The sequence below is a fragment of the Pseudophryne corroboree genome, chromosome 3, assembly GCF_028390025.1.
Source record: "Pseudophryne corroboree isolate aPseCor3 chromosome 3, aPseCor3.hap2, whole genome shotgun sequence".
Lineage (NCBI taxonomy): Eukaryota > Metazoa > Chordata > Amphibia > Anura > Myobatrachidae > Pseudophryne > Pseudophryne corroboree.
Window position 1 is genome coordinate 396,288,345 of NC_086446.1, and position 22,304 is coordinate 396,310,648.

The 22,304-nt window shown below is 46.1% G+C and overlaps 1 protein-coding gene across 2 annotated transcripts in view; it reads right to left on the reverse strand.

The window, feature by feature from the left end:
* The window catches only part of DHX8 (DEAH-box helicase 8), a 121,947-nt gene that overhangs the window by 16,864 nt on the left and 82,779 nt on the right, over window positions 1-22,304 (reverse strand). For both annotated transcript variants that reach the window (XM_063960103.1, XM_063960102.1), the window contains exons 14-19: window positions 15,480-15,674; window positions 15,014-15,199; window positions 13,659-13,869; window positions 12,639-12,820; window positions 4,964-5,104; window positions 4,100-4,255 (exon numbers count right to left, since the gene is read on the reverse strand). In XM_063960103.1, coding sequence (XP_063816173.1) covers window positions 4,100-4,255; window positions 4,964-5,104; window positions 12,639-12,820; window positions 13,659-13,869; window positions 15,014-15,199; window positions 15,480-15,674 — 1,071 coding nt within the window. The remainder of the gene's footprint in view (window positions 1-4,099; window positions 4,256-4,963; window positions 5,105-12,638; window positions 12,821-13,658; window positions 13,870-15,013; window positions 15,200-15,479; window positions 15,675-22,304) is intronic.

The following is a 22,304-nucleotide window of genomic DNA, read 5'->3' on the forward strand; positions in this document are numbered from 1 at the left end:
AGAATGTTGATCTGTAATTTTGACTCCTGACTGTTCCAGCGCCCCTGGAAGTGATGAGTCTGGAACACTGCTCCCCAACCGCTGAGGCTTGCGTCCGTGGTGACCATCATCCAAGACCAAACCGTGAACGGCGCTCCTTTTCTCAAATTGTGACTGTGAAGCGACTGACAAGTCTTTACTGACAAGCGGATCAACTGCAATTCGAGACGTGGATCCGTCCGAGCCCAACAGCTGAGAATCTGAGCCTGAAGAGGTCGGGCATGAAATCTGGCGTATGGGACTGCCTCGAAGGAGGACACCATCTTGCCTAACACCTGCATGCATCTGAGGACCGACATTACCGGTAAGTGTAACAGGGTCCGGATTCTGGACTGCAGATCCTGAATCTTGTCCGTAGGAAGAAACACCTTCTGGCTGTCGGTGTCGAATAAAAGTCCCAGAAAAACCATTTTCTGGGAAGGGAGTAAAGACTACTTTGGAAAGCTGATTATCCACCCGAATGACTGTGGAGTCTCTGTCGTTAGACGCAGGTTCTGAGTGAGAATCTCCGCTGACGGGGCCTTGACCAACAGGTCATCCAAGTATGGAGTGATGTTGACCCCTTGACAACAGAGAACCGCGACGACATGACCCATAACCTTTGTAAAAACCCGAGGAGCCGTAGAGAGACCAAAGGGAAGAGCCTAAAACTGAAAATGCCACGGACCGACTGCAAATCTCAGAAGAGATTGATGTCCTATCCAAATCGGGACATGTAAGTAGGCGTCTTTTTTGTCTATTGAAGCCAAATATTCCCCTGGCTCCATGGCGGCGATAATTGAGCGAATGGATTCCATCTTGAATTTTTGGGTTGAGAGATACGGGTTGAAGGCTTTCAGATTCAAAATGGGTCGGAACGAACCATCCGGTTTGTCCACGAGAAAAAGACCCGAGTAAAAACCCCGACCCCTCTGAGGAGTGGGAACCGGAAGGAACCCTCCATTTTGTAAGAGGGTTGCTGTTGCCTGAAGAAGAGCTTGACGTCTGGAGGTATCGTCTGGGAGAGGTGTGACGAATAGCCGGAAATGGGACTGTCTCTTCGAGATCCAACATATATCTTCTGGATATGACCCCCATTACCCACCGATCTGGTTTCGACAGGAGCCACACTTCCCTGAACTGAAGTAACCGAGCCCCAACCTTCATCGATCCCTCCGGAAGACCTGAAGCGTCATGCATCAGGCTTGTCGGCAAGGTTACTGGCCGGTCTGCGAGTAGCCTGAGATCCTCTACCTCTGAATGACCATCTTCGTGGAAATCTGGAGAAAGCACGAAAGGATTGGAAACTACCTCTGCCCTGCGTACGAAAGGACCGAAACCTTGTAGGTTTCGGTTTGTGAGGAGCAGATGGAAGAAAGAGGCTCTTTCCTCCAGTAGTATCTGAAATAATCTTCTTTAACTCCGACCCAAAAAGAAACTCCCCTTCAAAAGGAACTGCCGTCAAGGTCTGCTTTGAGGGGGTAATTCCAAGTTGATCGCAGCAGGAAATTTTTTAGCAGTTGGGCAAAACCATGTGCACTGCAGGGAGGGGGGGGGGGGGCAGATATAACATGTGCAGAGAGAGTTAGATTTGGGTGGGTTATTTTGTTTCTGTGCAGGCTGCTTTATTTTTACACTGCAAATTAGATTGCAGATTGAACACACCACTCCCAAATCTAACTCTCTCTGCACATGTTATATCTGCCCCCCCTGCAGTGCACATGGTTTTGCCCAATTGCTATCAAAAATCCTGCTACGATCAACTTGGAATTACCCCCCCGAGTCCGCATCAGCATTCCAAACCCTAAGCCAAAGAGACCGTCTTGCTGATACTGTCAAGGCAGAAACACGGGACTGTAGCGCAACAGAATCTAACAAGGCCTCACCCACATAAGTAAGAGCCTCCGAAATCTGTTCTGCTAATTGAATGGCTTCCGACGGATCGTCCGACTGCATTCCAGATACGACCTGTGCTAGCTATTCATCAACGGCCTTAAGGACCCAGGCACCCGCCAGAACTGGACGGAGAGAGACACCTGATAAAGAAAACAGATTTTAGTAAAGCTTCTATCTTCCTATCGGTAGGGTCTTTTAAAGTCACGGAGTGTACCGAAGGAATAACCGTAGCTTTTGCCAAATGTGACATAGGAGCGTCTACCTTTGGGGCTGTCTCCCAAAATTTTGTATCTTCCTCCGTAAAAGGATATAGAAATTTTAATTTCTTAGGAGCCTGGATACGAGAATCCGGTTTAAGCCAGGGTTCTTTTAAAATATCCGCAAAGTGAGAGTAAGAAGGGAAGGCAGTAACCTGTCTCTTCTGTCGTTTGAAAAAGGCAGAGGAAGTCTCCGCCACTGCCGCATCCTGAATATTAAATGTCTGACGAATGGCTTCTATTAGTAATCTAACACCTGAACTAGTAGATAGCTCCTCATCTTCCCAAGCCGAAACTTCGTCCCATTCAGGATATACCTCCCCTTCCTCCAATGGATATGTCAGAGAATCCAACTCCTCTCCCGGAAACGTTATAGCGGGTAACGGCTGTGGTCGTTTAGTAGCAGCGGAACTGCGGGCAGAATTTACAAACTTATTTAAAGAATGAGTTAAATCAGTAAGACACTTGCCTATATTTTGGGCCCACAGAGGCTCCACCTGAGTCTGAGCAGATTCAGCCTCCGACCTAGACTGACGCAAATCTGAAATGGCATCCACCATGTTCTTGACCCATGGGGGCATAGACTGATCTGTGGAACTTCCCTGCTGATCCGCCACTGATGCAAAAGAGCACGAAGTACAGAGGGTACCTGCGTCAGCACTACCCTTAGCCAGCTTTGAGCCACACTGTGAACAAGAAAAATAAACTACTGAGGCCGTTTTGCCCTTTGTAGCCTTGTCCGGTTTACTGGCCATTCCTTATTCTAATTATGTTTAATATTTAAAAGTAGTAAACATGTACTATAAATCCCTAGACAAGTGACCTAGCAGTTATCTTTAGTGTCCCCAAGAGGGCTGACTGCTATCCCCCACTAGGGCTAGCCCACCATATACTTGCAGTTAGATGTGTGACTGTAATGAAAAACTTCCCCTGGAAGACAGTGCTCCGCGTGTGCTTGAGTAGCACAGCGTCCCCCAGTCTGCAGCCGGAGAAGATGGCGCCCCGGAGCCTTCAGGAAGCTGCAGAACAGCGCGCGCGGGCAGAGCAGGGCGGGAAGCCGTCCCTGCACGTCTGACGTAACTGCCGCGGCTATTCACTGTGTAATTGCCGAAACCGGAAGTTCGGGCCACCGCGCGCCGCTACACACAGCGGCTGTCGCGGCAGCTTTGTGTTGGTCCCAGGGAGTGTATAACACTCTCCCGGACCTAGTCTCTGCAAGTCCCCACAACCCGATCAGTCACTCTCACTGCAGGGGGAGGGAGAAGGTGTCTGATGCGGCGGGCGGCTGGCAGGCAGGGGGGGGGGGGGGGGGGGGGGGAGAGCATACATAAAAGGAGAACAATAACAGGCGGGACAGCCCAATACTGTCAGTGACAGATTGTGGCTGTCCTGTACCTTATTCCTGCCGCATCCTGAAGTGAATAAAGGCCCCAGTGACCAAAGTGTGGTGGCCTCCAGCAGCAGCTCAGAGTGGGATACTAAACCCACTCCAGTAGTACCTGTCACCTGTAAACAGGGACTAGGTACTCTTGAGAATAAACTCAAAAAAAAAAAAAAATTCTGAGAAAGAAAAACTGTGTCTGTACTCCACAGGCACAAAACTAAAACTGAGTGATGGCTGAGCAGGAAGGAGATGGGACGGGTTAGAGGGGGGAGGAGGCAGCTTTTTTGATAGATTCTGTGCCAAACTCCACTACCACACAAACCTCTAACCCACAAGTAACGGAGCAGCGTCCCCCAGATGGATGACAGAGAAATATAGATTTGTCAGACCAAGTAAACTTTTTTTCCATACTTAAACTGTCCACTTAGACCACATTTCTTTCCCCATTCTGGTGTGTGGTCTGATTAAATAAACCTATTCAATAAATAAATATATTATATAAATATACACATATTCATACACACATTAGATAGGTCTAATATACCTTAAGTGACAAGACTGTGCTGGCCAAGTTGGTTCTCTGAATTTCAGGCACATTGGTGGTAAGCATTTCATCCCGATAGGCACGCTCAGTGTAAAGACGGTAACACTTCCCAGGACCAGTCCTTCCTGCTCTGCCTGCTCTCTGCTTGGCCTGAGCCTGTGGACAGATAAGAGTATCTCATTTATACTGTGTCTAAAGCTCAGTTATACGAACGCCCTTCACAGGGCGTGTCTGGAGTGTGTAAGCACTTGGCATGCTCGGTAACTAAGCATACACAAGTACAGGGTGATGCAGTCAGACATATCGACACTTGCTCATGAGGTATAACGGATATAGAGGGGCATTTTTACATAGACAGATTTCAGTGAGGGCGCATCAACACAACTGCGAACTATGCACAATTGGACGGAAGGAAAAAGAAAAAGTCTTCCTCGTAGGTAATTCTAGAATTGTTCTCACTTTCCTCATGTGGAGAAGAAGCAATTACTTTATATGATATTCTTATGTGTAGCAGTTTTGAGTATACACTCTGTTTAAGCTCATTCAAAATACTATAAAAGCTGTAAAACATGTGACCAGTTGCTGTACGCCATTCAGATATAAAACACAGATATTTGCCTTTAGGAAGGTGCAACTACAATGGAATTTTTTTTATTACGCTCAAAGGAACATTTGTTAAATTCATGTATAGTTAAGGTCACAGTAAGATGTATTATTAGTAAAATGTTGGTACTGTTATTTGTTGTTGAGCGATAGTCTGCAGGTGCCGTGGGGAAAAACATCTTACTGGGGAAAGATAACACATCCATTAAAGCACACCTTAGTCCAGGAGAGAGGCTCAGACGCCAAATTCCCGCTTCTCACCTGTGAGATAGGAGTGACTACCAGCTGATCAATCCCAGTTTTGGAGTTGTAAACTTTCTGCTTTACAAAGCCAGGGTCCACCACATAGTAGATGCCATCGATAGTGAGGGAAGTTTCTGCAATGTTGGTGGCAATGACTACCTACAAACAGAAGGAGAGGCATTGCACCCTTGAACATAAAGCATACTTTGTAACGATTCACACTGTAAGTAAGATTAATGGTAGTGACAGACATGTTTATTTCTTGCTGTTAAAGTATCTTACTATCCAAACCTTTTATTGAGTATCAATGGTAAAAAAACAAACAAACATGGTATATGGGAGGTATATATCCTGGAGTTTGGGCACCTTACATTTTTTGTGCTACCATAAGCCTGCGGGGCATTCAGCAATGAGACCCATCCAATGTTTTCAGAGAACAGGATTTAGTAGAAATACAAAAAACAGATTCCCATTGGAGAACATCCCAAGGCATCCTCTAAAGAAGGCTACTCTAAAGGTCAAAAAATAAGAACGGATTGTGTGATATACTGTATTGCATAGATTTGTAAGCGATTACGTTTGTGAATGTTTGTGTTATTCAAGGTCACTTATAGTTACTATTTGTTAAATGCCTAAACTTAATGAAAACCTGTTTGTAATGCTTTGTATCTGTTTGTACACTTTAGAAGGTGGTCGTTAACGTAGAATGACAGTAATAATGTCGACAGACAATAACATGAACATAAGCTAGATAAGATAAGGCAGTGCTAATGTCGACATTTTTAACAATGTTGACTTCATAATATTCAACAATCTTCTTGGCCAGTTTAGTGCTATCAGTCACCTCAACACCTCACTTTTGACCTTTTTTAAGGACTCCAATTATTGCTAAAAGAATAAGCAGGAAGATTAGATTAAAATACCAAGGGCATGTAATAGGGTCTACCAACAACACTTTCAGATCCCATAAGATCTCCCCCTTGTAGTTCAAACTTGATGCCATTGTCTCAATATCTCGCTGACCCCATTTTTCCACGATCTATTGAAAAAGTACTAGGTAAGGAGTGTAGGGCATGCCTACTGAGGAAATCTGCTTCCCAATTCCACCCACAGTATGAAACCAGCTGCAATAGCTAGTACATTTTTCTCAGCCCATTGCATTATTTGGCAGGATTCCCTCGTAAGATAGCTCTTATGGCCTCCGGGAGGGCTGAGGTATGCAGACATGACATTGTATTGCTGTGATTTTATGGCATTTCCTCGCAACATATGGAGTTCTCTGACTACAGCATTGAAAACCTGCTCTAGAACATTTATCGGGAGGCCGAGAAAGCAGTACTAAAGAGTGAAGGCTCCCCAGTTCCAAAAGTTGTCATCTGTTTTCTCAATTATCCAATCCAAAAAGGTGAAGTAGCGAAATATTTGGTTTCTGGTTCAGGAATAGATTTGAGTACAACCCTTCTGCACTATCAAGACAGGAATCACCACCCCAGAATATATTAAGGACTGAATAAGTAGTTAATTGCTTCCAGTAGGGCAATACATTTTATTTCGTCTCCAGAAAGGCCAGAGTTGAAAAATCATTTGGGTGGGGACTTTAAGAGATCTATTAATGTATCCCCAAATTACAACATCTATATACAAACACTAAAACTGGAATATAACCACTTATACTGTCAGAGAAGCAGAAGCATTAAAAAGTTATTAAAGTTTCTCTCCCCTTGATTAGTTAAATAATCTCTTTCAATTCTGGACCGAAAAAAACATTCCCAGAAAAATGCAGAGTCTCAAGAGTCTTCCTAATTTTGTATCAGCTGCCCAGGTACAGAGTGTCCTTATCGCTGAAGCAGAAATCCTAGCAAAAATGAGTCTCTTCCCTCAGTTATTACAATGCCTTGCGGATGTGCTTACAAAATATTGGAACTTCCAATTATGTTTAGTTCCTGCCTCCCATAAAGGTCTTTTAACGGAGAAGAGTGGAAGGAAATTATTTGCTTTCTCTTAAGCAGTGAATTATCAGGAACACGCGTCCCTATTTAGGGCTTGTTAGGTGGCTCTCTCCAATTCCTCTTCACCGTACTTCTCAGTCACGCCATGAGAAAATAGGATTTTAATTACCTACCGGTAAATCCTTTTCTCGTAGTCCATAAGGGATACTGAGGTCACTTAGTGCGATGGGTATAGATGGGGTCCTAAGGAGCCGGTGCACTTTAAATTCTTCAAACAAGGTATGCTGGCTCCTCCCCTCTATTCCCCCTCCCCCACAGCCCAGTCTAGGAAAACTGTGCCTGAAGGAGATGGACATACTTGAGGAGGAAACATGACAAGACAACGAGTGGTGAGACTAACGAACCAGCACTCAGCAGAACAAACAAACCAGCAACAGCCAGTAAAACAGAAACAGCAATAGCTGATTCAAACAACTTTACACAAGAACAAAACTTGCAGGAAGAATCGAAGCACAGACGAGTGCGCCCAGTATCCCTTATGGACTACGAGAAAAGGATTCACCGGTAGGTAATTAAAATCCTATTTTCTCTATCATCCATAAGGAATACTGGGGTCACATAATACGATGGGGACGTCCCAAAGCTCCCAGAACGGGTGGGAACGTGCCAAGACGTCTGCAGTACTGTATGTCCGAACTGGACATCTTCTTTAGCCAGAGTATCAAACTTGTAGAACTTAACAATAGTGTTTGTCCGATTTCCGGACAGCAGCCATCCTCTTGACGTACATCTTCAGGGCTCGAACCACATCCAAGGACTCAGGATTCGAGGCAGTGGCCGAAGCCGCCGGTACCACAATAGGCTGATTCAGGTGGAATGTAGAAACTACCTTTGGTAGGAGCTGCTAATGAGTCCTGAGCTCTGCTCTATCCTCATGAAAGACCAAGTAGGGACTCTTGCAGGACAAAGCTCCAAGTTTCCGAAACACGCCTAGCCAAAGCTAATGCCAACAGCATAACCGTCTTCCACGTAAGGTAGTTATCCTCAGACAGCAGTGGTTCAAACCAAGAGGATTGCAGAAATGACAAAACCACATTAAGATCCCAGGGTGCCGTGGGCGGCACAAAGGGAGTCTGGATGCGAAGGACACCCTGTAAGAACATCTGGACTTCAGGTAAAGCAGCCAATTTCTTCTGAAAGAAAACGGACAAGGCCAAGATCTGTACCTTTATGGAGCCCAACCTTAGGCCCATATCTACACCAGCCTGTAAGAAATGCAAAAAGAGCCCCAAGTTAAAATCCGCAGGATACCTTCGGCCCTCACACTAGGAGACATATCGTTTCCAGATAGGATGATAATGCTTTGACGTGACTGCCTTCCTGGCTTGAATCATGGTTGCAATAACCTTGTCCAGAATACCCTTCTCAGCTAGAATGTTCCGCTCAACCGCCGTTAAGTCTGGGTAGATGAACGGCCCTTGCTGAAGATCCTCCTACAGTGACAGAGGCCAGGGGTCTTTCACTGCCATGGCCAGAAGATCTGCGTAGCAAACTCTACAAGGCCAATCGGGGGCAATTAGAATTGCTAGAACACCCTCCCTTCTGATTCTTTTTAAAACCCTGGGGAGTAACGGAATTGGAGGAAACAGGTACACCAGCTGGTTAGCCCACGGCGTTGTCAGCACGTCCACTGCCGCAGGGTCCCTTGTCCTGGAACAATAGCGCCGTAGCTCATTGTTGAGTCGAGAAGCTATCAGATCGATCTGCGGACAGCCAACTGATCTGTTATTAGTCGAAATACCTGCGGATAGAGACCCCACTCTCCTGGGTGTAGGTCATGACGACTTAGGAAGTCCATCGCCCAGTTGTCAACTCCCGGAATGAATACGGCCGATACTGCCTTTGCATTCTTTTCTACCCAGAGGAGTATCTTGGATATCTCCCGAATACAGGCCCTGCTCTTTGTCCCTCCCTGCTGACTGACGTATGCCACTGCCGTGGCGTTGTCTAACTGAACCTGTATGGCTTGATCTTGAAGCAGAGAAGATACCTGCAGCAGAGCATTGTAGATCGCTCTGAGTTCCAGGATGTTTATTGGAAGAACGGCTTTGTGGCTTGACCAACTGCCCTGGAATTGTGCCCCTTGGGTGACAGCTCCCCAACCTCGTAGACTCACGTCTGTGGTTAAGAGAATCCAATCCTCTATCCCGAAGCTCTGACCCTCCGAGAGGTTGGAGGACTGCAACCACCACAGAGAGAAATTCTGGCCTGCAGTGAGAGACGTATGACCTGGTGCATCTGCAGATGCGAACTGACCATTTCTTCAGGAGATCCATTTGGAATGTCCTCTCGCATGGAATCTGACATATTGAATGGCCTCGTAGGAGGCCACCATCTTTCCCAGCAGCCGAGTGCATTGATGAATTGATACTCTCGCTGGTTTCAGAATTTGTTTGACCAAACTCTGAATTTCCAGAGCCTTCTCTTCTGGAAGAAAAACTCTGTAATTTCGTGTCCAGAATCATTCCCAAAAACCAGATTCAACTGTGACTTCGGCAGGTTTAGGAGCCAACCATGTTGTTGCAGAACTGTCAGAAAGAGCGCAATGTCCTGCTCCAGCTTATCTTTGGATCTCGCCTTTATCAGGAAATTGTCCAAGTACGGGATAATTGTGACTCCTTGCTTGCGAAGGAGAACCATCGTTTCCGCCATTACCTTGGGGAAAATCCTCGGAGCCGTGGACAGACCAAACGGCAGCGTCTGAAATTGGTAATGACAATCCTGAGTAGCAAACCACAGATAAGCCTGATGCGGATGATATATATGGGGATGTGTAAGTAGGCATCTTTTATGTCGACACCATGAAATCCCCTTCCTCGAGACTGGAGATCACTGCTCGGAGAGATTCCATCTTGAATTTGAATTTTTTTAGGTAAAGATTGAGGGATTTTAGGTTCAGAATTGGTCTGACCGAGCCATCCGGCTTCGGGACCACAAACAGGCTTGAATAAAAGCCTTCTCCCTGTTGTGCCAGGGGGAACCCTGACAAAGACTTGATTCCGACATAACTTTTGAATTGCATCGCATACTATCTCCCTGCTCTGCAGAGAAGCTGGTAAGGCTGATTTGAAAAAAACGTCGAGGGGGTACGTCTTGAAACTCCAGTTTGAACCCCTGGGACACTATTTCTAGAATCCACGGGTCTAGGGCCGAACGAGCCCAGAAATGACTGAAAAGCTTGAGACGTGCCCCCACCGATGCGGACTCCAGCAGAGGAGCCCCAGCGTCATGCGGTGGATTTGGTAGAAGCCGGGGAGGACTTCTGCTCCTGAGAACCTGCCACGGCTGGAGATCTCTTACCTTTTTTTCTTCCTCTATTCGCAAGGAAGGAATAACCTTGGCCTTTTTGGGATTTATTTGGCCGAAAGGACTGCATCTGCAAGTGGTGAGCTTTCTTTTGTTGTGGAGGAACATAAGGCAAAAATGACAACTTACCCGCGGTAGCCGTAGATACCAACTCAGCGAGACCTTCACCAAACAACACACCACCTTTATACGGTAGAGACTCCATAGCTTTCTTAGAGTCAGCATCAGCATTCCATTGATGAATCCACAATGCTCTTCTGGCTGAGACTGCCATGGCATTGGCTCTTGATCCCAATAGGCCAATATCTCTCGCCGCTTCCTTTAGGTAGGCTGCAGCGTCCCTGATATAACCCAGCGTTAAAAGGATGGTATCCCTATCCAGGGTATCTATATCAGATGACAAATTATCTGCCCACTTTTCGATAGCACTACTCACCCAGGCAGATGCAATAGCTGGTATGAGTAGTGTACCTGTGGTGACGTAAATTAATTTTAGCGTATTTTCCCGTCTACGATCCGCAGGATCCTCAAGGGCTGCCGTGTCAGGAGACGGTAAAGCCACCTTTTTAGACAACCGTGACAGTGCCTTGCCTACAATAGGAGGTGACTCCCACTTTTCTCCAACCCCAGAGGGGAACGGATACACCATTTGAATCCTTTTGGGAATCAGAAACTTCCTGTCGGGATTTTCCCGCATTTTTTCAAAAAGGGCATTCAGTTCATGAGAGGGAGTAAACGTTACCTCAGGTTTCTTTCCCTTATACATACAGACTCTGGTATCAGGAACAGCAGGGTCCTCGGAGATATGCAACACATCTTTTATTGCCACAATCATGTACTGAATGCTCTTTGCCAATTTTGGGTCTAATCTGGTATCACTATAATCGACACTGGAGTCAGTGTCCGTGTCGGTATCTGTGTCTGCTAATTGTGCAAACGAACGTTTATGTGACCCCGAGGGGGTCTGTACCTGTGATAACACATCCTCCACCGATTTTTGCCATACCTGGTTCTGAGATTCAGATTTATCTAGTCTCTTATTAATAAGAGCCACATTAGCATTCAAAGCATTCAACACATTTACCCAGTCAGGAGTCGACAGGGTCACTCCCACAGCCATTTCTGCCCCCAACACAGTCTCCTCCTGGGAAGAGCACTCCGCCTCAGAGATGCCGACACACCTGTACCGACACCCACAGACACACTGGGCCAAAAGGGGGGACAGACCCACAGTAAAGACCGTCAGAGAAACACACGGAGTTTGCCAGCTCACAACCCAGCGCCTGTCCCGGTTCTGAATATATATGTGTGTGTATATATATATATATATATATATATATATATATATATATATATATATACATACATACATACATACATATAAAAAATGCCTCAGATCCTGCAGCGCTTTACAATCACTTAATTTTGCACCAAATCTGCTGTGCCCCCCCCCCCCCCCCCCCCCGTTTTGCACCCTGTTACTTGACAATAGCAGTGGGGAGGAAGGACGAGCGTCTCAGCAGCTCCTGGAGAGAAAATGGCGCTGATGAGAGCTGTGAGGGCTAAGCCCCGCCCCCTACATGGCGCGCTTCAGCCCACTCTTTTTTAAACAAATAATGCGGCGGGGGGTACGAATTTAGTGCCAAGGCACTTCAATATCACTCTGCCAGCCTTTAAAGAGGTGTTTAAATGCTACCCGCCCGCCCCACACCCTGCAGTGCCGCTGTGTATGGGAGCATAGCACGCAGCGCGATCGCTGTGCGGTACCTTAGAAAGCCGTCACTGAAGTCTTCTGATCTTCTTCTACTCACCTGTCTTCTGACTTCTGGCTCTGCAAGGGGGGTGACGGTGGGCTCTGGGAGTGAACCCCTAGGCGTACCTAGTGTTCCAAACCCTCAGGAGCTAATGGTGTCCTGTAGCCAAGAAGCAGAGCCTTCAAACTCCCTAGAAGTAGGTCTGACTTCTCTACCCTAAGTCCCACGATGCAGGGAAACCGTTTGCCAGCAGCCTCCCTGAAAATAAAAAACCTAAGTATTTTCTGAGAAACTCAGTAGAGCTCCTCAGTTGTGCATCCAGTCTGCCTGGGCACAGATTCTAAACTAGAGTCTGGAGGAGGGGCATAGAGGGAGGAGCCAGTTCAGACCCCTTTCAAAGTCTTAAAGTGCCCATGTCTCCTGCGGATCCCGTCTATACCCCATGGTTCTTGAAGCGTCCCCAGCATCCTCTAGGACGTATGAGAAATATAAGACCTTAAGCTCACCTTAAGTGTTACATATAACCACACACACTACTTAAACAGTTAATTTCAAATCTATTCATTGGGTGTAGTTATAACTTTAACCAAAGATATGGACATTCCACAACTAAATTTTAATTACCTTCCTGCTCCCAGGGGGAGCTGGGTCAAAGATTCTTGTCTGCATCTCACTGGGCAAGGCCGAATAGACAGGGAGGATGATCAGTTCAGGGACATCGGGCCCAAGAGACTTCATGCGCTCATACAGTATTTCACAGGCTGTGTCAATTTCTTCTTGCCCAGTTAGGAAAACCAAGATATCACCTGAACAAAATATAAAAAGTTTTACAATAATGAAACATTTTAACCTCCCGAGATACAAATGGAGAATTATATTGCAATGCTAGTGTTCCACGGACAATACACTTCCTCCTACAAGTAGGCAGAGAAAGTACCATGGTTAATACACAGGCACATAAAGCACCATTAGCTTCAGGAACAGTAAACAAGTGATAGTAAAATCTGACAAGTTACATTGGGCGATAAAGTCCATTAAATCATTTCAGTGGTAGATGGATTTAGTGGCGAGGAGTTAAAACAAAAAAAAAATATCTTTCTTTCCTGATCCAGCAGTATTAGCACCATCGCCAACAGCCCCAAACTGAAGATTCTCGTTCTTGCTCAGACATGCTGAGCCGTTTCAAATCTGAACACAGCCACCCCAGTAAGATAAACAAGAAAAGAATCAGTGGAGATTGATATATTTCATCCAATTCAACACCTAACAACGGGGAATCCAATTAGCTACTGGGTTTGCCATACGGGGAAAAGCTCTGGGAATCATGCCTGAAACTAAATAATGAATCAGGCTTTTCCCAGTGCGGCAAACTCCGGGTGAAAGTGCACTAACCCACCGATTCTGTGTAAAATTGGTAATCAACGGGTTTCCCAGCGTGTTACTCCACAGAGGGCCCCTTTTATCATGGACTTTTCATTGCATCTCCTGAAGCTGCGAGGAACAGTGCACCTCTGTGATTTAACGTGCAGGGTAATCCCCTCTGATTTAATTGCTCAGTGCGGGCAATTAGCCACTGGGTAAATGCCATGGATAATTGAATCTCCCACCCCCAAATTTGGAGAATCCAATTAAGTTCCTACAAACCTGGAGGTTCTGTCAGATGTATCTGCATAACAGTGATGAGACTGGCATCTAGGTAGTCTGTTTCAGGCTCCTTAGTGTAAAGGATCTCTACCGGGTATGTTCGACCAGGTATTGTGAAGATTGGAGCCTCGTAGAAATACTGTGAGAATTTCACAGCATCCAAAGTTGCAGATGTCACAATAAGTTTCATATCAGGACGTTTCTGCACAGTCTGCAAAAGAAGAAAAAAAGTAATAAAAGCAAAACTATTATTTTCCATTTACAATGGGATTTTTACATTTCCACAATGTTTGTATCTGTTAATCCAGGAAGCTATCTGTGTAACACCATGATCAGATGAAAAGGAGGGTGATCATCAATAACCACCTTTCAAATATTCCGCGCTGCGCAGACTCAGAGTGCAAGGAGGAGGGCACAGATGGACTGGGAAGAGAAGGAGGCAGGTATGAAAGAAGATAGGCGGAGCAGAGGAGGGGGAGGCAAAGCCAGTAGGACAACAGGTGGGCCGGTAAGAGGAGGGAACCCGTAGGGAAGAGGATGTACATGGGCAGGAGTGGGAGGCATGTGGGTCAGGAGGAGGAGGAGGAGGAAAAGGGAGCCGGGGCTATACAGTGAAATTATATTTATCATTAATATACAGTGTCCTGATGCACTGTGGCTTCTTTCATGCCAAATAGCCCCCGTCTGCACGCCAGGTCCCAGGTGACTTGGCCACTCGCCTTTCTTGTTCAAAATGTGCAACTTTCTTGCATGAATAGAACTGGGAGAGAAAAGACTACTTTGTTAGATTGCACTTATCAGTTTGATGTGCAACATTTGTATATCTGTGTGCCATGAAGTCTGTGTGTGAAGTGTTGCAATTGCTCCTTTGTGCTTCATCTACAACTTTGTATGTGTTTAAGTTGCTGTGCAGTTAAAGTCACAGCCCAGCGCCTACACTTTGAAAGGTGTTTAGCTGCATTTATTAGGTGGGGAGGAACTTAGATATGGTCCGTTTAATTAGCCTCTCTTGACGTCATCATGGAGGTTATATGTTCTACTAAGTCAGGAGTCCCAAGTCCCCAGCAGAAATAGCCTTTTCTAGCCCTAAACATGCCACAGTGAACGAGTCTACAAGCTAACAGGGATTTCACGAGCCCCTGCAAGTGAAGTTTATTTTCCTGTGGCAAGAACAACAGTCCCTAGAGCACCATAGACTGAAGTTGTCAACTTGGCTTTCCTGTAGTTAATAGTAAATTGTCAGCGAACAGTCCAGGTAGGGATGACAGAATGCCTTTCTTGCCCAGTGGGAAGTGATACAAAGTATACATACACAGCAACATTTCTCTCATTGGTACAGATGAAACAATTAATACCTTCTTAAGGAGTCCAAACAGAACATCTGTGTGGATGGTTCTCTCGTGTGCTTCGTCAAGCATGATGATGGCGTATTGTGTCAAATCAGGGTCAATCAGACACTCTCTAAGCAACATTCCGTCTGTCATGTACTTGATGACAGTCTCAGGACTTGTGCAGTCTTCAAATCGAATAGTATATCCCACCTACACAACAAGTAAAGAGCTTTTTCAGACCTAAAAAGCATATTTTCATCTTTTAATTTAAAAAAACTGTAAAAATAAATAAATTGGTAAATACAAAAACAATTGTAAAATGCCAAGAAAAAAATTAAATGACTTCAACTGCCAGAAAATAGGTCTACCAAAAATCATTGTGCACAGACAAAAATAGTTTAAGTTAAGATCATTGCACATTAGAGTATAAACCTCAATATTCCCACCTGTTCGGTTATCAAAATGTCAAACATGATCTCTAATAGCTTACCTCCTGCCCCAAGCAGCAACCATATTCCTCAGACACTCGTTTTGCAACAGACATCGCAGCCACTCTCCTGGGCTGGGTGCAGCCGATTTTGCCCCTTGTTGTGTAGCCAGCTTCAGCCAGATATTGGGTGATCTGGGTGGTTTTCCCAGAGCCAGTTTCCCCAATAACAATGAGTATCTGGTTGTCATGAACAGCCTTGTGGGAAAAGAGAACATTTATATTAATAAAACTGTGCTTCCTTAAAGTATTTAACATGTCCTTATAGTGCACTGTCTTACAGTCTATGCGGTCCTGTGAAAATATACTTTACCATCATTCATTCAAGTTACTGAGTTTTTGGAAAAACCTAGCCATCTTGCCATAAATGAGAGGACTCAAATCTGATTTTATAAACTTTTTGTTAAGGGGTGCCAAGAAAAAAAAACTGTTGACACTCTAAGATGCTGTGATTTAAGAAGGTTTGGGAGCCACTGCCCTAGATCAGAGTGTCTTAATGATTAATCTATATTCAGTTGTAAACATACAAAAGACTATAAAATGCAGAGGTCATTACAAATCCACATGAACATACATACATCTCTTGTGCAAAATCAATTGAAATAAAACACAGCCATCTGGATTTCTAAATATAATAAAGCACTTTATTTATTATTACCAGTCATTTATATAACGCACACATATTCTGCAGCACTTTACAGAGAATATTTGGCCATTCACATCAGTCCCTGCCCCAGTGGAGCTTACAATCTATATTCCCTATCACATGTACAGGCATACATATTCACGCTAAGGTTAATTTGTAGTGAGCCAATTAACCTACCAGTATATTTTTGGATTGTGGGAGGAAACCGGAGTACCCGGAGGAAACCCACGCAAGCACAGGGAGAATATACAAACTCCACACAGTTAGAGCCATGGTGGGAATCAAACCCATGACCTCAGTGCTGTGAGGCAGTAATGCTAACCCTTACACAGTCTGTGCTGCCCCACTTTATAAAGACTTACAGGTAAGTAGGTACAAATATAGTGCATACAAAATGTATCTTGTGGCCCTGAGTAGAACATCTTCCTGCTGGATTGGTACATTCCTTAGTATTGTAAATTGATGTTACTTTGTATTGTGTCTGCTACAGATTGAGTCTCTCATATCCAAAAATAAGATACCAATTTTCCAAAATCCAAATATTATTGAGCGCAGCAGAGTTAGTGACACCTTTGCTTCTGATGGTTCAATCTACACAAACTTTGCTGCATGCACAAATTACCAGTACTGTATGAAATACCTTCAGGCTACGTGTGTAAGGTGTATATGAAACAAATGGATTCTATTAGACTTGGGACCCATACTCATTATGGTATGCAAGTATTCTAAATACAGAAAAATCCAAAATACTTCTGTTCCCAAGCAATTCAGATATGGGAGACTCAACCTGTGTATAGTGATTAAAAGACTACAATTTATTTCCTTTATAAGGAGCAACATAGTTTTCTCTTTTAGTAGCAACATTGTTTCTGAACAGTGCAAACTCTTATTTTACAATCTTTTCCAACTATTTACAATCTTACAATCTATATTGTGTTTTGAGAGGCATATATGGGATCAGTAGCTGAAGGAAAGGCTGGTGCTGCTTGTGAAGCCATTGAAGGATTGAGGTGCCTCTTAATAAGATGGCTCTCAATTTAAAAAACAAAAACATTAATGTATGACCCGATAGAAGGGCTCTTATTGTTTACAGTTAGAACCACACTTAGCAGAGGCGCAAAGACGGAGAAAACTTTTTTGCGCCTTTTTCCTGCCTAGATTATCCCTTTTCCTTATAAGCACATGTGTAAGCCAATACACTGATTGTCAATGATATATAAAATGCAAGTTGCTCAAAGTGTAAAAGTTAAGCTGCAGTACACAATCAAAGAAATAGATAAAAGTGAGCCTGCCATACTGAGTGGATAAACCACTCAGAATAGCCAACTCTTACATTTGGTACTTCCCCACAGAAGACAAAATAGAACAGGCGTGTAAGATCTGTATAGGCAGTGCCTCATTGAAATGGGGGCAGTTGGAGGATGGACACCTCCTCAGCCCGCTCCAGGCAAGCTGCAGCATCTTAGTCTATAACTTGTCAAAGAATAAGAAGTAAACCCCCCCCCCCCCCAAAAAAAAAAAACCCAACACAAAACATTAAACCATAGGATGCAAACTGCAGCTCAGTGAAAATCACTAATCACTCTACTCCTGTGGGCACTTTAAGTCAATGGATTTCAAGATGATGATAACGAGTTTTATGATAAGAACTTACCGTCGCTAAAACTCTTTCTGCGAGGTACACTGGGCTCCACAAGTCTGGACAATGGGGGTGTAGAGTAGGATCTTGATCCGAGCCACCAACAGACTCAAAGCTTAACCTGTTCCCAGAATGCACAGCGCCGCCTCCTATATCACCCCGCCTCCCAGCACAGGAGCTCAGTTTTAGTTAACCAGCCCAATGCAGTAGCAGGAAAAGAGACAACAACGGTTAGTAGCCACATACACCACACTCTCACGACAAGAGAAGTGTCAGCGGCTAATGCCATAAGAAGCTAAGTGCGTCAGCGTGGGCGCCTTGTGGAGCCCAGTGTACCTCGCAGAAAGAGTTTTAACAACGGTACGTTCTTACCATAAAACTCGTTTTCTGCTGCGGAGTACACTGGGCTCCACAAGTCTGGACAATGGGGATGTCCTAAAGCAGTTCCTTATGGGAGGGGACGCACTGTAGCGGGCACAAGAACCCGGCGTCCAAAGGAAGCATCCCGGGAAGCGGCAGTATCGAAGGCATAGAACCTTATGAACGTGTTACCGAAGGACCACGTAGCCGCCTTGCACCATTGATCAAGGGTCGCACCAAGTTGGGCTGCCCAAGAATGTCCAACAGAGAGTAGAATGGGCCGTAATGTGAGCAGAATCTGACAGACCATCCTTCTTATAAGCATGTGCAATCACCATTCTAATCCATCTGGCCAGGGTCTGCTTGTGAGCAGGCCAGCCACGTTTCTGAAATCCAAACAAAACAAAGAGAATCAGATTTTCGAATAGAAGCAGTTCTCTTCACATAGATACGGAGAGCCCGTACCACATCCAAAGACCGCTCTTTGGGAGACAAATCAGGAGAGACAAAGGCCGGAACCACAATCTCCTGATTTAAGGTGGAACGAAGAAACCACCTTAGGTAAATATCCAGGACGAGTCCTAAGAACCGCCCGGTCACGGTGAAAAATCAGATATGGGGAACTACAAGACAAAGGCACCCAGATCCGACACTCTTCTAGCAGAGGCAATAGCCAGCAAGAACACCACCTTAAGGGAAAGCCACTTAAGGTCAGCTGAACCAAGAGGTTCAAATGGAGGCTCCTACAACGCCTCCAAAACCACCGACAAGTCCCAAGGAGCCACAGGCGTAGGGGGGTTGGATACGCAACACACCCTGAGTGAAAGCATGATCAGGTAAAGTTGCAACTTTTCTCTGAAACCACACCGACAAGTCAGAAATATGAACCTTGAGGGAGGCCAGACGCAGGCCTAAATCTAGGTTCTGCTGCAGAAAAGCCAAAAGTTTGCCTGTACTAAACTTGGAAGCGTCATAATTGTTAGATGCGCACCAAACAAAGTATGAATGCCAGACCCTATGGTAAATCCGAGCAGAAGCCGGTTTCCGGGCCCGCAACATAGTTTTAATGACCTCTTCAGAAAAACCCTAAGCCCTCAAAACGGAAGCTTCAAGAGCCACGCCATCAAAGATAGCCAGGCTAGATCCTGGTAGACACAAGGGCCCTGAACGAGGAGGTCTGGGCGTTGTGGAAGTAGAAGTGGACGCTCTGACGATAGGCCTTGCAGGTCTGAGAGCCAGTGCGGTCTGGGCCACGCCAGAGCTATGAGAAGCAGATTTCCATTTTCTTGCTTGAACTACCGAATTACCCTGGGCAGGAGTGACACCGGAGGGGACACGTACGGCAGCCGAAACCTCCACGGCACCGCCAGCACATCCACGAATGCTGCTTGTCCTTGCTCCGAAGACTGGATCCTTGTGATTGTGTCGGGACGCCATCAGATCCACATCTGGAAGACCCCACCTTTCCACGAGGGGTTGAAACACTTCTGGATGGAGCCCCCACTCGCCGGCATGCATGTCCTAACGACTGAGAAAGTCCGCTTCCCAATTCAGGACTCCCGGAATGAATATTGCCGGTAGATGGCGTTCTGCCCACTGTAGAATCCATGAGGCTTCCTTCATTGCCAAACGGCTTCAAGTTCCGCCTTGATGATTTATTTAAGCCACTGTGGTGGCGTTGTCCGACTGTACTTGAACAGGACGGTTCTGAATTAAATGCTGGGCCAGGTTCAACGCATTGAAGACCGCCGCAACTCCAGAATGTTGATCGAGAGGAGAGATTCCTCCTTGGTCCACCGACTCTGCAAGGAGTGCTGCTCCAGCACCGCGCCCCAGCCTCTTAGACTGGCATCTGTTGTCAACAGGACCCAGTCGGATATCCAGAAGGGACGGCCCCTGCACAATTGTTGGTACAGGAGCCACCAGAGCAGCGACAGACGGACCTCCGGAGTCAATGAGATCATTTGAGACCTGATCCGGTGAGGCAGGCCGTCCCACTTGGCTAGAATCAGCTTCTGTAGGGGGCGAGAATGGAATTGAGCCTACTCCACCATGTCAAATGCTTATACCATGAGGCCCAGCACCTGCATAGCCGAATGTTTCAACACTTGCGGACGAGAAAGGAAGCAACAAATCCTGTCCTGAAGCATCAGTACTTTCTCCTGAGACCAGAACAACCTCTGGTTGTGAGTGTCCAACAGCGCTCCCAGGTGCACCATGCTCTGAGCAGGGACCAGGGAGGATTTCTTCCAGTTGATGAGCCACCCAAGGGCTTGTAGAAACCGGACCGTCATATCCAGATGACACAGGAGAAGATCTGGGGAATTTGCCAGGATCAACAAGTCGTACAGTTACGGCAGTATCCTGACCCCTTGACGGCGGAGTACCACCGTCATCACCGCCATAACTTTGGTGAAGACTCGCGGAGCCGTTGTTAACCCAAAAGGTAACGCCCGAAACCGGTAATGGATGTTGCCAATAGCAAACCTCAGGTATTGTTGATGCGACACTGCTATAGGAATATACAGGTAAGCATCCTGTATGTCCAAGGAGACCATGTAGTCCTCAGGTTCCAAAGCCAGAACTATAGAGCGAAGGGTTTCCATACGGAACTTGGAAATCTTCACAAACCTGTTCAATGCCTTGAGGTTGAGAATGGGCTGGGAGGACCCATTCGGTTTCGGGACTAGAAACAGCGGAGAATAGTACCCCCGGCCCCTCTGAGCAAGAGGCACCTGTCTACGACTCCTGTATCCAGGAGGGTCTGTACCACCGAGTGTAGAGTTTTTGCCTTTGTCCGGTCCAAAGGGACGTCTGTCTGGCAAAATCGATGAGGGGGTCGGTTTTTGAAGGCAATGGCGTAAGCTCGAGTGACGACTTCCCATACCCAGGCATCTGAAGTGGTCTTCAACCATTCCTGGGTATACCCTAGAAGCCGCCCCCCCACCCTGGGATCCCCCTGGGGGTAGGCCCGCCAGTCATGCGGCAGGCTTATCGGTCTTGGCAGCTGGCTGACGGGCAGCCCAAGCTCTTTTGGGATTCGGCTTACCAGGTTTGGAAGTGCGGGCCTGCTTATGGTATGCCTAAACTTTTGCTTTACCTGAAGGACGAAAGGGGCGAAAGGACGTAGCTTTAGCCTTCGACACAGAAGGAGCGGTATTAGGTAGACAGGCAGTTTTGGCAGTAGCCAAGTCAGCCACTATCTTATTTAAGTCCTCCCCAAAACAGAATATCTCCCTTGAAAGGGAGTACCTCCAGGGTTTTTCTAGAGTCCAGATCCACAGACCAGGATCTCAGCCACAATATCCGGCGAGCCAGGACTGACGTAGTAGAGGCCTTGGCTGCCATGATACCGGCATCAGAAGCCGCCTCTTTAATATATCGAGAAGCTGTAACAATATATGACAAGCATTGTCTAGCATGGTCAGAGGAGATTTCAGCTTCTAACTCCAAGGACCATGCTTCAATAGCCTCAGCAGCCCATGAAGCTGCAATAGTGGGCCTTTGTGCAGCACCCGAGAGGGTGTAAATCGCTTTTAGACAACCCTCCACACGTTTATCCGTAGGCTCTTTCAGAGACGTGACGGTAGTGACAGGTAGAGCTGAGGAAACCACCATCCTAGCCACATGTGAGTCCACTGGAGGTGTTTCCCAATTCTTAGACAGCTCTGGCGCGAGGGGATAGCGACCCAGCATCTTCTTTTGATGCACAAACTTCGTACCCGGGTTTTCCCAGGGTTACGGACGTATATCCACTAGGTGATCAGAGTGAGGTAAAATCTGTTTAACCACCTTCTGACGCTTAAACCTATCTGGTTTCTTAGGAGGCACGGATGGCTCGGGATCATCCGTAATCTGCAGAATTAATTGAATAGCCTCCAAAAGATCAGGAACATCCACATGTGAACTACCCTCCCCATCAGCCGTATCGGAGTCAGAACCTGTGGGGTCAGTGTAAGTGCCGTCCTCATCAGACGAGGTGTCAGTGAGAGCAGTGGATTGTGAGGAGACGAGCGCTCGCTTAGAGGACCTCTTGGACTTAGGCGAGCATTGGTCAGACTTTTTAGTAGTCAAGGACTGGTTCAACTTCTTTAATTGAGCAGATAAATCGTCCGCCCACGACGGGTTAGCTGCTGGGCCCACATACGGTTGTACCGGCATTGGGGGTCTCATAGGGGGTGTT